Source organism: Puntigrus tetrazona, chromosome 22 (genome assembly GCF_018831695.1).
Source record: "Puntigrus tetrazona isolate hp1 chromosome 22, ASM1883169v1, whole genome shotgun sequence".
Classification (NCBI taxonomy): domain Eukaryota; kingdom Metazoa; phylum Chordata; class Actinopteri; order Cypriniformes; family Cyprinidae; genus Puntigrus; species Puntigrus tetrazona.
Genome location: NC_056720.1, coordinates 8,890,145 through 8,905,808, shown reverse-complemented (window position 1 = coordinate 8,905,808; position 15,664 = coordinate 8,890,145). Strand labels below are relative to the sequence as shown.

Here is a 15,664-nt window from a genome sequence, read left to right as displayed (position 1 = left end):
AATCTTAGACAACAATGAAAAATAAACATAATATTACCGTTAATTATCTCTTAGAACCTTTATTATTTTTTTCACACAAATCTGTGATCTATGATTTCAGAAGACTTTGTGTTTGAGTGTATTGTGTTGGATTTAATATGAATTTGTTTCTCTTTTTGGTTCCTCTCTTTTCTCCTCTTCTCAGGATGCCATAGTGATTCATGAAGTGTACGAGGAGGGGGCGGCGGCGCGGGACGGCCGTCTCTGGGCCGGGGATCAGATTCTGGAGGTTTGTTTGTGAGAGAGAGAGCGTGTTGTAATGTCACTGACAGCTGGTCTGCCTTCAGCTAAATGGAAATCTGGCTTTGGTTGGAGGCTCTGTACTCTTGTGAGTTACTACAGATCTGAGCGGCGCTTCTCTGTGTTTAACTTTGACAATAGTGCCATCTTCTGGACGGGGAGTAGCTTGAGCTCGTTCTCTCCATATGCGCTGTGAATATAGCTTTTATTTTAATGCTTTTGTTTTCTTTTTAATTTGTAATTTGTAATGCTAGTTCATTTTACGTTTTGTAATTCTGTGTCGATCTATCGTTTCTGTTATATTAATTGAAAGTAATTTTTTAATAGCTTAAACTTGGGGTAGCTGTTTAAGGAGACGCTGTTCTCTGGCGCCCCCTGCAGGTGAATGGAGTAGATCTGCGCAGCGTGGCTCATGAAGATGCAATAGCTGCTCTCCGGCAGACACCGGCCAAAGTTCGGCTGACGGTCCTGCGCGACGAGGCACAATACAGGGACGAGGAGAACCTTGACGTGTTTCGTGTTGAGCTTCAGAAGAGAACCGGACGCGGACTGGGCCTGAGCATCGTCGGGAAGAGGTGAGTGCAAGCATAGGAGGAGAAGAGGGACAATACAGTAATCGTTTTAAAATAAAACAATAAAGTCTACAATAGAAATAACTATACAATAATATCATGAAATTAAAAGCTTAATACAATATGAATTTAAAATAGTATCTCAATAAAATGCAGAGGGCAGTAAATATTAATAAAATGCGGCGTACAGTAATCTCGAGAACAATAATATTTTAATTGACAAAGTATTTTTGAAAAAAATAAAACCACGCATAACAAAATGTAATTATTTTAAAACAATTAAAATGCTCTATCGTATTTGAAAATTGTAAAATTGCATTTAAAATGTATTCTTTTAGCAGACGGTTTTAGTTTAAAGCAACTTGCATTTTCAAAAAGCCTGCTTCCTAAAGCAACTTAATAAAATGCACAGTACAATAATAAAATGAAAAACTGTAAAATTATATTATAGTAGAGTTACACAGTAATAGTCTTGAAATTAAATAATGATAATAAATAATGCAAAGAACTGTAATATTTTTAGAAGATCCACAAAATAATAATATTTGAAAATAATAAAACTAAATGCACAATATTAATATTTTTGTTTACACTTTACAATAAGGTGTCATTTGTTAACATAATGTATTAACTAACATGAACAAACAGTATTTTTTATTCTAGTATCTTTATTCATTACACATTAGTGAATAGTTATTAATAGTTAAATTAGTTAGCTCACAGTGCAATAACTAATGTTAACAAACATAACTTTTTGTGATTTTAATAATGCGTTAGTAAATGCTGAAATTAGGATTAACTAAAAATAATGAATACCGTAGAAGTATTGTTCAACCTTATTGTAAAGCGTTACCGATATATTTTTAAATGCACAATCCAATATTAAACGAATAAAACAACTTACCTAAAGCCTAACTTTCTGCTTCCCTGTCTCTTCAGGAACGGTAAGGGTGTATTTATCTCGGATGTGGTGAAGGGTGGAGCAGCTGATCTGGACGGCAGACTGATGCAGGGGGATCAGATCCTGTCTGTGGATGGAGAGGACATGAGACAGGCCTCACAGGAGACCGTTGCCGCCATTCTCAAGGTGAGCTCCACCTAGCTCCTAAAACCCAAAGCCCAGTTTACAACAAGTTCATGATGTGAAGTTCAAGCAGCAGCTGCGGGATTCCTCCACTAGGAGTCACTGTCTGATCGTCTATTTAGTGGCATAAACAGTGCCTGGACTCTCCTTTAAACATTTGGTTTTGTCTGCAATCAATCACAGTAATGAATTTTAAGGAGATTTTATCAACAAATGTTTGCCAAAAAAAAGCTTGAAGCATTCGTGGGTGTTTATGTAGGACCGCATAATTCATGTCAAGTGATATAAACGCCTTATTTCACATGCCCTGCAATTATAATAATCAGGGTAGGCTCCCATATTTAATTTTCTGCTTTGAAAAGCGGGTTATGATTGACAGATATATGGATGTCAGTTTACAGGTTGTACAATCAAATTAAATGTGGCATCCCTACCGCTCATTTAATTTGTTTAGATATAGTTAAAAGACATTTCTTTTAACGGTTTTGGTCTCTTGTAACAGTAGCTTCAGCGTTAGTTTAATTATTTGTTGTGGTTAAGTTAGATATCAGCATATCAGCAATGCCTTAAAATGTGCTTTGAATGATAATAAACAAGATCCAGCCCAACCCTTTTGTAAGTTTTTAAACGTTAAAATTCAAGTGACGTCCAGGTCTTTAACAGCTCTCTGACATATGATTAACGTTAGCGTTTCCCAAAAATATGAACTTATAGAGTTGCATTATTACCTCCACCTTTTGTCTTAAAATAATAACAGCAAGTTAAATTGAGTACTTACACTGTTATAAACAAGAGAAAAAAGGTAATAGAATATGCTTGTTTGTTTGATCGATTTTTGGTTGAGACAGCACTGAATGTTGTGGTGTGTGTGTGTGTGTGTGTGTGTGTGTGTGTGTGTGTGTGTGTGTGTGTGTGTGTGTGTGTGTGTGTGTGTGTGTGTGTGTGTGTGTATGTACTGGTGTTTGTGGTTTACAGGGACAAAATATAATGACATGGCTAGCATATGAGGACACTGCCTATGTCCCTGTAATTTAAAAGGCTTAAAAAAAACCTGTACTAAATGATGTTTTTTTTTTGTTTTTGGAAAACCTAAAAATACTGAAAGTTTCCTTTTAAGGGGTAGTTTTAGGGTTAGTGTAGGGCGATTAGAATATCTGGTTTGTACAGTATAAAAACCATTACGCCTATGGAGTGTCCCCATAAACCACATGTAATCAAAAATGTTTAGTTTGATTAGTAAATGTGTATATAAATACACACATATACAGTATATATTTTGAAAATATTTGCATCTGTATATACATCTATATATTAACGTTTAATATTATATGAATATATTTAATACACGAACATAACATCTTTTTCTTGAAAATATACATGCATGTTTTTGTAATTTATATACATAAATATAAACAGTACACATACAACATACATATATATATATATATATATATATATATATATATATATATATATATATATATATATATATATATATATATATATATATATATGTTGTGTTTTTATTACTATATTTATAGGTCAGTTGAATATAAATGTAATTTTTATATATATATATATATATATATATATATATATATATATATATATGTGTGTGTGTGTGTGTATCAGAATAAATCGTAATTTTTGCTTCAGGTAAATCCGTCATGTTGTTTGGACGTTTGTTTTTTACACACTATGCAGTCCATGCAAATAAATCGAAAATTGTCCATTCATGGCGCTCTTTCTTTGGGAGTCATGTGAAAAGGCCTTCACGATAATGTTCTGAACAGGGCAGAGAGCAGCTGCAGTGCTGTGCCAGTTGGTTGAATTGTGAGAAATGTTGGCTTGAATAAGGCTGCATTGAGCCCGTGCGGTTTGGCCGTAACCCTCCCTTCGGAGTTCAGCTCAATGGGGTTGGCTCTCTGGACGAGAGCGAGGGTGTTGCACGCGCGTAAAGGTTCTCGAAAGAATGCGAAAGTGTGTTGGAGAGGATACGAGCGAGAAGACACGGCCCACAATGCCAAAGTTGTGTGTGTGATCCTGCAGTGCGCCAGGGGCAAGGTGCTGCTGGAGCTGGGCCGACTGAAGGCTGCCTCCTGGATCTCCTCCAGACGCACCTCCCAGGGAAGTCAGGTGTGTAGCCCGTGCCCAACACCTCATTGGGCTTCCCCGGCACGTCCAGAAGGTCCAGCATGCCGAACTCTAACCCAATCATTAGTGCATGTTAGCGGACGGGCGTTCCAGAGGTGTCCGGCTGTGGGCGTCTGTGTGTGTTACTCATCCGTGCTGCCTGAGCAAGAAGGGGGTGTGTGGTCCGCATGCGCTCACTTGTCACTAACCGAGACGTTTGCATGCGCGATGGCACGAGCATGTTGCATGTATGTGTGGAGTAGCACCTTTAACGGACTCTTTCTCCTTTAGATGAGCCACGTGAGCGCCAACAGCAGCACCCCAACCCCCACGCCCCCTGCCGTGGTTCCGCCCCCCTCTCAAACCCTCAGCAACAACAGCAGAAACATCACCGAGCCCAACAGCAAAAGCACAGGTACCTCTTGCACCACATCAGCGCCTAAGTAGCAGGAAACAGCCATAAAACGGCTGTAAATCAGCCTTAAAACGACACGTTTCTTATCTGTCGACAGCTAGCGGCGGTGCTTCTGTTAACTGTTTTATTTTATTGTTTGAGTTCGATTAAAGTCGCAGCCACGCGTGCCGTTTTTGGTCAGATTTTCTAGTAGTTTTGTTAGGAATCCATGCTGTCGGGAGTTTCGTGCGTGAACGAAAGATTACCAAGAAGTAGGCCAAAAAAAGTTTTATTTTAAGCAATCACTTTTAATCCCACCTAGCAATAGAGATCTCATGGCTTGCTCATTTTAAAGGAATAGTTTGCCCGTAAATTAACATTCTGGCATTAATCACTCGCTCTCATGTCGTTCCAAACCTGTGAGACCTTCGGAAAACAAATTGTTTTTTTTGTTTTTTTTATGTAATCCGAGAGCTTAAAGAGCAACGCAACCTACACCTTCAAGGCCCAAAAAGGTAGTGAGGACGTCATTAAAATGGTCCGTGTGACATCTGTGGTTTAACTGTGACGTTATGAAGCTACAGGAATACTTGCGTGCAAAGAAAACAAAAACGACGACTTCATTCAGCATTTCTTCTCTTCCATGCCAGTCTTTGTTGAGTACCCTGAGCCAACAGTACCACTTAGGGCTGGATGGTACTGTGTGCATCCCCTGTGTTTAGTATACTGTTCATTATATGTGTGTACTGATCATTTTCACAACAGCTGTCGCGTCGCTCTAGAAGCTGTCTACGCTGGACGCAAAATACTACAAGAATACTTTGACTGTTTTAGCAATGTCCTTGAATGTCTCAATTTTGTTGCCGTCTATGAGGGGTCAGCTAAATATAGAGAAATATCATTTTTGCGTCTAGAAGGTTTGGAACGACACGAGACTATTAATTTTTGGGGCGATTATCCCTTTAGCCTTTTAAAGGTTTGCAAATCAAAAGTTAATGTGATGATTTTATATCCCCAGCGACGGAGCCAGGTGTCCGGACAGTGGAGATCACACGGGTAAGACCATTTAACTCAGAACACCGCAGCGTAGGTTTAGCTACGGTGCTCGGTGGTCGAATTTGATTGCACCCTTGTCTCGCTCTCTCAGGGTCCCACCGATGCTTTGGGTGTCAGTATAGCGGGCGGTAAGGGCAGTCCTCTGGGCGACATCCCCATCTTCATCGCTATGATCCAGGCCAACGGTGTGGCTGCCAGGACACATCGCCTCAAAGTACAGCATCCTTGCCTTTCCTAATTTTGCTGTCGTTCATTTCGTCCTGTGCCGAGAGTTATTGATTAAGCATTATACAGTGGTTTGGGTGTGAAGCGCACTGCTGGGAATCGGGTTCGTATCAGTGTGAATATGAATTTCAAGTCATTTTTTGCCTTAATGCGTCTCTCTTAGGTAGGTGATAGGATTGTCAGCATCAACTCTCAGTCTCTGGATGGCTTGACTCATGGGGACGTCGTAAATATGCTGAAGAATGCTTACGGCACCATCCTACTCCAGGTACGCATTCAACTCAATTACATTCTTTGTTAGTTAAGGGATGCTTTACCCAAAAAAGAAAATTACCCCACGGTTTTACTCACCCTCAAGCCATCCTAGGTGTATATGAATTTTTTTTCTTTCAGACGAATGTGATCGAAGTTTTATTAAAAAATGTCCCCACTCTTCCAAGCTTTATAATGGCAGTGAGATTCTGAAGCTTAAAAAAGCGCATCCATCCATCATAAAAAGGGCCACATGGATCCCAGGAGACTAATAACGGCAGTCTGAAGTAATACGTTTGCATTACATTAAGAAAAATTAAAATTTTTAAACTTTCATCTCTAGAACTCAGAGTTTGTGCATTTAAAGTAGTTGACGACCGCTGCATTTCACGCTTATCACGCATTGATGCGGATCTCAATATGATTACAGTAAAAGTTATCTTTGTAGTTATCATCCTTGGTGCGAATGGGTTTCAAATACTTTGGGCCAAAGCGTACAGTACTTTCGCGAATGCAGGCATGACTATCTCGGAAAAAGCGTGGTCCGTTGTTCGAACGAAAAGGTCATTCTTGCGTTATTGTTACGTAACTTATTTTAATTAACTCTCTCGGCTAGATTGTCTTCATATCACTGCTCTTACGTGATAGCAGTTGACCTGATAGAGAAAACGCATAGTAGCTACAGCGCCCCCTTGTGTTACACGGTGAATTCTTCGCAACAGAGCGAGCTAGTTTTATAAGCTAGACGCGTTTTCATTCACATACCGCTACGTTTCTGTCTCTTCTTCTGTGAACTATTTTGGATGAACTAGTTTAACAAACTGCCATGGCTGCTATGCATGCAACCTACAATTTAAATTAGCTACAGCGTTCCCTCTCGCTGGCTAGCTAACGAGGCAACGCGCGTTAAGTAACATGATTTTAAAACACCGTAATTGTTAACAGGATCACGCCAGAAGGTCCGTGGGTTGAACTTGAGCTTTAAAGAAGCTGAACAGACCCACCAACCCGTCTGGTGTGGCGGGTGATATCCCCCGCATTTATTCCGAACGTTTTAAGAGTCGCTCGGTGGGTTTCTTCTTATTCCCTAGAAATTTCACGTAGCCCAACGCTAGCTCCATATAGCACGTTTGAGTTTGTGTATGTTAGCATTTGTGGATGAAAATCAGATACAAAGGTTTGAGAATATTATTGAGAATGCCATTTTTTTTTTGTAAGTGTAGCATATTGTGGCGTTTTTGCATGTAGCAGCTGCGGTTTCAGTGATGTGTGTATACACGCTTGTATTGTGTGCTGTTACTGCTATGCGGAGCCGCCGTGTGTGTATATGTTCTGTACGGTTATCAGTGTGTGTTAGAGGAGTCGGTGTATCGAAGGACAGTGCTCTGTGTGTGTGTGTGCGCGCGTGTTTGTTTGGACTCACAGTGGTGTGTGTGTGTGAGTGGTTGGTGCTGTGTCACTGGGCCGTTATCAGCCGCGTGCAGCTGTGCAGCAGTTGCGCGCGGGTTGCCAGATAATCCCAGTCCTTTATGCAAATGTGCCGTTATCTGCATGGTTCCAGGAGGAATGCACAGGGCTTTTAAACAGGGGAGCCCAGCCTGCAAAGCCCTGATTACAGCAGCTCAGAGAGCAATTATTGTTTAGCGCTCTCTCTCTCTCTCTCTCTCTCTCAAACACATACTCACTCACACTATCCCTCTCCCTCTCCCTCTCTCTCCCTCTCTCTCTCTCTCTCTCTCTCTCTCTCTCTCTCTCTCTCTCTCTCTCTCATTCATTCTCTCTTCACTGGTTTGAGAGAGCATCCTCTCTCTCTTTCACTCTAGCTGCTATATGTTTAATTGGATATATGTAATGCCCTATGCTATTACTCATGTCACAGAAATCAGACAATTTGATATTGTTTTGTCATTCTGCCTGTGATAATGTGCTTTGAGAAGTTTAGTGAAGTATGTATCTCTCACAAACTCCTACTTCATCTCTGACTTGTGTATGTGTGTGTGTATATATATATATATATATATATATATATATATATATATATATATATATATATATATATATATATATATATATATATATACATACATACATACATACATACACATATACATATACATACACATATACATACACACACAACCAATTAGTAGCCCTGGCAACAGATTAGTAGCCACAATGTAATTTTCTGTAAACCACTCTAAGCCACCTAGCAACAGCATAGTAACATCAGCAGCTGAAACTTCTCAGAAACTATAGCAAGTGCATAGCAACACTCAGAGCACCACCTAGCAACAGCATTGCAGCGACCTGAGCTCTTCACATAAATAAAAGTCTCGTTTAATTAATAACACACCCTTGCAACCTGCTATTTCCTGTCTTTTTCTTTCTTGTCATCCTTCTCATTCTTGTTTAACACCCTTCTTTTTATTGTCCTTTTCTTTTTCAATTTGTCTCTCTTTCTCACTTTTATCACTCTCGTCTTTTCTTTTTTTAGCCTTTTTAAAAACATTTATCAGGATCCCTTTTTGTTTTTGATATTTATATTTCTTTGTTGTTCTCACTTTCTTTTATCTCTCTTTTTTTCTGAGCCTTTCTTTCTGTCTTCCACTTCTTTCTCGTTCTCTTTTAACACCCTTCTTTTTTCTTTGCTTATCCTTCTCTTTCTTTTTTCAGCCCCTTTCATTTTTCCTTTTTATCCACGTCCATTTAGATATTTTTATATTTCTCTTTCTTTTTCTCACTCTTTCTTTTATCAGTTTCTTCTTTTTCTTAGTTTTTTTTCTTTTGTCATTCTCTTTCTTTCTTTCTTTCTCTCAGTAGGTGTAGCTGAAGATAGCAAGCGCGATGACTTCTCCGTTGTTGTTGACTCATTCCTTAATGAGCTTTTGTTTATTGTTTGTTATTTTGCTTTTAATTGCTTTGGCATTAATTATGCAAATTAATTTGCCACTGCCCTCATAGCCAGCCCAGAGTTTAATGGAGGAGGAAAATTTAAATGAAACATGACAGAAAAAGGCACATTTGCTTCTAGTGAGAGAGACAGAGGTTTGGTGAACGGCGGCTGAGCGATCGCTTGCCAATAAGAACATTAAAGGATTGTTTGCATACGTTTCAGTGCCAAGCACACACACACACACACACACACAACACAGACAGCAGCTTCCTGTTATCTCCACGCGCACAGTCATTTGGGAAAACACTCACATCTAAATGGAAGAAAACCGACTTTCAAGACATGCATTTGCTTTAAATGCTTGACAGCGTCGCTCTGTGATTGACAGGTGGTTGCCGACACCAACATCAGTGCCATAGCCAGTCAGGTGGAGAGTCTGTCCACTAGCTCCACCCCCAGCACCAATCCAGAGGTCCGGCCAGTGGAACCAGAGTGAGTGACATCTCCATGACAACAAGACTCCCGCTTCCTGTTTGACCTAAAACATTCCTTTACAGAATTTTCAGTTTGTTATACGCATGTATGATTTTGTGTGCGGTATGGACAGGACGCCCAAGCCGAAGACCATCACTCTGGAGAAGGGCTCAGAGGGGCTGGGCTTCAGCATCGTGGGCGGCTTCGGGAGTCCACATGGAGATCTCCCCATCTATGTCAAAACCGTCTTCAGCAAGGTAGTTCCTTTAGGATCGCTTACACATTAGCTAAACGCATTCGGACACCTGACATGAAATAATATCACGAATGAATGCTAGATAGAGCTTTTGACATTTATCAGTAGTTTATAGGAAGTTAAACAAATCGCACACCCTAGCAACCATCCAAGTTTTGTGTGGGAAATCGCTTTTTACTTTCTCTTTCTTTCTTTTAATGTCTCCTATTTTTCTGGAGGTTTTATTGCTTCTTTCTTTCATCAGTCTTTTTCCTTTTAATCACTTTTTCATTTCAGTTGTTTTATTTTCTAAGGATTGTGTTAAATTTGCTGAATAGAACGGAATGCTTGAACATTTTGTTTCTATATAAACATTTACGTGTATCGATTTTATAATGTTTGTAGCAATAAGTGTAACGTTTATAATGTGTTGAATAGCGTAATTTATATTGTTCAAACAGTTACTTTTTAGATAAATGGATGGATAGATAGATAGATAGTAGCAGGAAAGTTTTAATGTTTCATTATCAACCAACTGAAATGTTAGTTGAAGTGCTACATTTAAACTGAAGTAAAAGTAAGTTAATTGACAGAAACATGATGAAAAAAATTTAAACTGTAAAAAAAAAAATTGTACAAAAATTACTAAAACTTAAAAATAAATATAATATATATATATATATATATATATATATATATATATGTGTGTGTGTATATATATATATATATATATATATATATATATATATATATATATATATATATATATATATATATATTTATATATATATATGTATATATATTTATATATATATATGTATATATATTTATATATATATATATGTATATATATATATGTATATATATATGTATATATATATATGTATATATATATATATATATGTGAATATATATATATATATATATATATATATATATATATATATATATATTAGACATTTTATTTTAGTTACATTTTGTTTTTAGTAAAAAAAAAGTTTTTTTGATAACATGCTCAAATATTTTTTGCTTAAATATGTCCAGAACCCTGCATATAACATCTTAAGGTAAAACAGGTGTCAAACAGACAAGAAATATATATTCCTGTCGCCTGTTGCTGTGTGCAGACTGTACGGCTCTGATCATGCTCTGGCCACCAGGTGGCAGCATAGAGCTCCCTTTCACCAGAACACAACCAGAGATAAGACTGTGTCAAACACTTCATATACCCTCAGAAACAGTGCATGTTTTGTGCTTATGCGAAACCATTCTTAAGACTCTCCCAACGCCACGGACGGCCTTACACCGACGACATGTTTGAAAATAATGCATAACACATTTTAGGGTGAACTTCCCTTTAGAATAACCTTTATTAATGAGAGCAATGCTGGTCAATGGGTCACCTTTAATTCTGTAAATGAGTGACCGGTCCTGTCCTCCTCTCACCCGCAGGGGGCGGCGGCGGTGGACGGCCGTCTGAAACGCGGCGATCAGCTGCTGTCGGTCAACGGAGAGAGTCTGGAGGGCGTCACACACGAGCAGGCCGTGGCCATACTGAAGAAGCAGAGGGGAAGCGTCACGCTGTCCGTCCTCTCCTAACTAAAGACTTCATCCACACACACATTCCATACGCGCGTCTTAAGAGACTCTTTGCATCGGCCGTTTTTCGGCCGCCTTGCTTCCTGATTTGCACTCGAACGTTTCAACTCCGCCCTGTCGCTGTATCGAAATCGATGAGAAATGCTCGGAAAGGGAACTTTATCGTATCGTCTTTGTTTTAGTCACGGACACGTAGCCTCTCCAGCGGATGAATTACGGGGCAATGTTAGAGAAGGTTATTTTGATGAAATGAGTGCTGGTAACTCAAGACCAGGAGGAAAACTTAAAGTAGCAGACGCATTAACATCCTTTCAGTCCACATACACATCTAACACAACCTACGGACGAAGAGAGCAGATGAACTGTGTGTAGATGAATAATAATAAGGGATGACAGATGTGCCTTGGAACGGGCAGATCAGACTGTACTGGGATGTTTTGTATAGCTAGTGTTAGATTTATTAGGATCATTTCAATCAGGTTCTTTACGTTGCAGGGTAGCTTCGTGAATTTTTCGAGAAATAGTTCGCCAGAAAAGAAAAAAAACACTTCTCTTTCTTACCCTTTCTTCTGTGGAGCTAAAAACGAGATGTTTTGTAGAATGTTCGCGCTGCTCTGTTCCATACAGTTAAGGTGGACGGGGACCGGAGTTTTTTGCGATTTAGAAATGGCGAAAATGTGCATAAAAATATCGCAAAAGCTGCTTTGCGTTTTAAAATAGCGGGGCATATTAAAAATGTAAGTTGATGTTCGCGAAAAAAAGTGAAATTTCGGGCAATTTTTCACACTAAGGTATTAATGTTTGCAATTTTTCATTTAAAATGACCGCTGCTCTTTTCCTTAAAAATGGATGGAGACTGATTTTAGAAATTCATAAATGACATTATTACACTACATGGATGGCGAGTCGTGTGACAGATTTCACATCTTGTTGAGATTTGTACGATACTTCTGCGTGAGGAATATTTTTTTAGTTAGTTTTTTTTTGTTACTTTAAACTTCAGGCAATTCATGCACAACTATTATTTTGCGAGTACGCTTTCGCTTCAAATTCATCTCAGAAATCCAAACGTTATTTGCACAGAGCTGTCGTTTTGCTTGAAGTCTTAAAAATAGCACGCGCCGTTGTTTTCGCCCAGTCCCCATTCACTTTTAATTGTATGGGAATATCTCCTTTTAGGCTCCACAGTAGAAACGAAGCCATGCGAGTGTGCAACAACACAAATGATGACAATTTCAATTCTTGGAAGAACTGTGGCGCTCTATCAGTTTATTATAGTGTGTTGAGGTTCACAGAAATGTTTTGTTTTTTTGTTTTTTTAAACATTTTTGTAATTCCATTTGTAATTCGATTGCACACGTCTATCATTTCAGTGTAAATATGTAATTTATTTCCTGTTTTTAGGGCTTTTATGCATTGCTTTTGTCTTTATGAAGATGTCCCACACATGCCAGTTTGACACCGCGTGTGTCTGCGTGTCACAATATGAGGATATCCTGTGTCAGTCTCTCTCCTAGAGGAAGTGTAGCAGGCTCTTCAGAGACTATCAGGGCTCTCCAGGTTTTAGACCTCGTCCAGACCGTCTCTTCCACTAGGATTTCGTAAGCACACCATCATACAATGCCTCTTGAATTTTCGTGCCATGTGGACAGTATGTTCTGAACTGTTCAGCGCTACGTCCCTTTAAAAAGATTGCCTGTATCTCCTATGCCTGTCTTCCCCTTTTTCCTTAAAGAAATGCAACGCCTCAGTCTGCTCCCTTCTGCTAGTTCTTTCCTTTTGGGCTGTGAACTACAAAAAACGGCTTCCACTCAGATGACTCGAGTAGTTAGACCTTTATATCTGCCATTTTTCTGTCGGTGTAATGTTTTTAAAGTCCAAAGAAACCATTTAGCTCCATTCATACATTAGATACAGGTCTTAGCCTGAAATAAAGCTGATTTATTAACATTTGCAAAACAAACAAGCGGTCGTTATGTCTGTGACTTTATTTTGGACGAGTAGAATTTATCTGAAGTGCCAGAAAATAAAGTTATTTTCATTTTAAGCACCTTTTGACGTGTAAATTCTTAATGGGTTTTATTTTGACCATTATTTTAATGTTTTAATGCGCAAGAAACGCATGGATTTGTTATGGATTTACATGCACTATCATTTAAAAGATTAGGAACGGTAAGGTTTTTTGAAAAAGAAATTAATAACTGTTTAGCATGCATTAACTTAATCAAATGTGTAAGACGTTTTATATATATATATATATATATATATATATATATATATATATATATATATATATATATATAAGCAAATGCTTTTCTTTCAAACTTTATTCAATAAACTCTTTTAAAAATGTAATTAATGGCTTCAGAAAACTACATTTAAAATGCATGTTAAAATACAACACAAAAATAAATTTAAAACAATTCCAAATTTAATACAAGTTATTTTAAATTGTAATAATATTTTGCAGTATTATTGTGTATTTGATCAAATAAATGCAGCCTACAACAAAGTTCTACCAAACCAAGACTTTTGAAAGGTAGCATATTTGATTTTATTCATATTATTAAATATATATATTTTTTTTTTTTAATATTGCTTAAAGAAGTTTGCACAACAAGTATTGAATACTTGATATACTGAATGTCTAATATATTAAAGTGTTCACAAATTGTTACAACAACAACAACAACATGCCCTTTAAAAGGAACTAGAATTAATGTGTAATAAAATGTAAAAAAAAACTTAATCAAAAATCACTGCTAACCTTTGGTAAAAGATAACCTGCATCAGCTATTAAATTTCTAACTTATTACAACAAGAAACAAGGTTAACATGGCGCGCTGAGTCAGCCGAATGCGGACGTTTCCTTCATCACATCTCGGTCACTTTTTCATCGGTCTGATGATCAAGCACTTTAGGGTTGTCGATGCTCCTGAAAAACAATTGTCACAATTCCAGAGATTAAAAGGGAATAGGGCCTATTCGCTCTCTTCCATTCATTTTCGATCACTGATATTTAAATTTCAACATCTCAAACATTAAATCTTTCTCAGTGAGAAATCAGATGAGGCGTTTCTGACAGGAGATGATTTCAGGCCATATAAACACTTCTTATGAGCTGTATCCTTAATGATAGGATAGCGTATCTTTTTATAGGCTTGAATCACTCTAAGCTTTATAACAGCTGCATTATTAAGGTATTATTACCCCACTCTGGTTTGCTTTAGTCAACAAAGACGGATTCAAACCTTCACAAAGTACATCGCTAAATAAAATGTGTATTGCATGGATTGTGAGACTTTACAATGACCATCATTAAGGCATGCAGGCCTATTATTGATTATACAATTAAGAATAACTTTAATAAAGAGGCCTACTCTCTTTCATGACTGACTTTAAGCGGGGAAGAAAAACTAACCAAAATGCTGGCTTTCTTTGGATCTCACTCGCTTTAAAGTTCTTCAGAATCATTTTATTTTGCCCGGAAGAAAGAGCTAGCACGAGCACGTCGACTAAAAATGAAGTATTGTCAAGCTTGCTCCCTTTTAACGTTAAAGTTGCTGAACCGTGCCGTCGAGACTGCAGCCAACCCTTACCTTGGAGTTTCGCACCAGGCTTTGTTTACAAGGAAGGCGACGAAGATCAGAAAGAGGAAGACTCCGACGGCGATGATCCCCGTGAGCCAGTTTGGGAGGGCTTGCTCTGCTTTCTCTACACGTGCCGCAACACAGACAACAACACGCATCGAGCCGTTAGGGTTTAGCTCGGGCCCTTGATGCCGTTTTCTAGATTTCCCACCAAAAACCGAGCGTCTGTTGAGACTTCACCTGCTTGAGCCGCGGCCGGTCCCAGGGCGAGCAGAAGCCAGTAAAACACAGCCACCGGTTTCCCCATGTTCGTCCTCTTCACACCCGCTAACGTATCGAAACAGCTGCTCGAGTCGAAGACCTGTATCCTTCCTCTAACCAGGAAACTATCTGAATTTCAACGGAAGGCAAGCCTACACCCAGCGGTCCGTGTTGAGCGAGTCAATCATTTACCCAACGCGTGATATTCAGCGGTCGCAAAAGACTTCTCCGATCGCATCCGAATCGACTGTTATCAAGTTGACATCTGATAGCAGCCATAAATATTCATTGCCTTCATAAATGCTTGTTTTTGTTCGTAAGACGACGTTAATCCAGTGGAGAAAGTCCAATCTCCGCACGCGTTTAAGAAGCGGAGTCGCTGCGTAAGCCGCGAGACTTTAGATTTGAGCGACGATAACGGGGTTTGTTTGGTGAGCATCGCGTGGTTTTCAATTAGTAATAGATCGCTGAAGGGCTGTTTGACACGTTAAACCCAACAGGGCCGCTTTTGCTGCCTTGGAAGTTACAGTTTAGCTAAAAAAGAAAACGAGATCCGCATGCTTATTGACGCAGATTCGTGTTTTGGGTTCATCAGCTTGAAGCTGTTGTAGGTTAGT

The 15,664-nt window shown here is 38.6% G+C and overlaps 2 protein-coding genes across 11 annotated transcripts in view; one reads left to right on the top strand and one right to left on the bottom strand.

Moving 5' to 3' along the window:
• The window catches only part of patj (PATJ crumbs cell polarity complex component), a 103,463-nt gene extending 90,220 nt beyond the window's left edge, over nt 1-13,243 (top strand). For 9 of the 10 annotated variants that reach the window (XM_043223442.1, XM_043223443.1, XM_043223433.1 and 6 more), the window contains 11 exons: nt 185-268; nt 661-854; nt 1,791-1,938; nt 3,985-4,071; nt 4,360-4,483; nt 5,481-5,518; nt 5,610-5,732; nt 5,907-6,011; nt 9,277-9,380; nt 9,496-9,619; nt 11,050-13,243. In XM_043223442.1, coding sequence (XP_043079377.1) covers nt 185-268; nt 661-854; nt 1,791-1,938; nt 3,985-4,071; nt 4,360-4,483; nt 5,481-5,518; nt 5,610-5,732; nt 5,907-6,011; nt 9,277-9,380; nt 9,496-9,619; nt 11,050-11,196 — 1,278 coding nt within the window. In that variant the 3' untranslated portion in view covers nt 11,197-13,243. The remainder of the gene's footprint in view (nt 1-184; nt 269-660; nt 855-1,790; nt 1,939-3,984; nt 4,072-4,359; nt 4,484-5,480; nt 5,519-5,609; nt 5,733-5,906; nt 6,012-9,276; nt 9,381-9,495; nt 9,620-11,049) is intronic. The other variant, XM_043223440.1, reaches the window with a different exon arrangement.
• A 366-nt stretch (nt 13,244-13,609) lies between these two features.
• Nucleotides 13,610-15,187, bottom strand: pdzk1ip1 (PDZK1 interacting protein 1). Its single transcript, XM_043222327.1, has 3 exons — nt 15,027-15,187; nt 14,796-14,910; nt 13,610-14,131 (listed from the first exon to the last, which is right to left on the bottom strand). The coding sequence occupies exons 1-3, from the start codon at nt 15,091-15,093 to the stop codon at nt 14,071-14,073; spliced, it is 243 nt and encodes an 80-aa protein (XP_043078262.1). The 5' UTR covers nt 15,094-15,187; the 3' UTR covers nt 13,610-14,070.
• Nucleotides 15,188-15,664: the final 477 nt, after the last annotated feature.

Coding starts and splice junctions, on each gene's coding strand:
- pdzk1ip1 (XM_043222327.1), bottom strand. CDS start 15,093: ATGGGGAAACCGGTGGCTGTGTTTTACTGGCTTCTGCTCGCCCTGGGA. Junction 14,911..15,026: donor ACCGGCCGCGGCTCAAGCAG/GTGAAGTCTCAA, acceptor CGGCACGTGTAG/AGAAAGCAGAGCAAGCCCTC. Junction 14,132..14,795: donor GCCTGGTGCGAAACTCCAAG/GTAAGGGTTGGC, acceptor ATTGTTTTTCAG/GAGCATCGACAACCCTAAAG.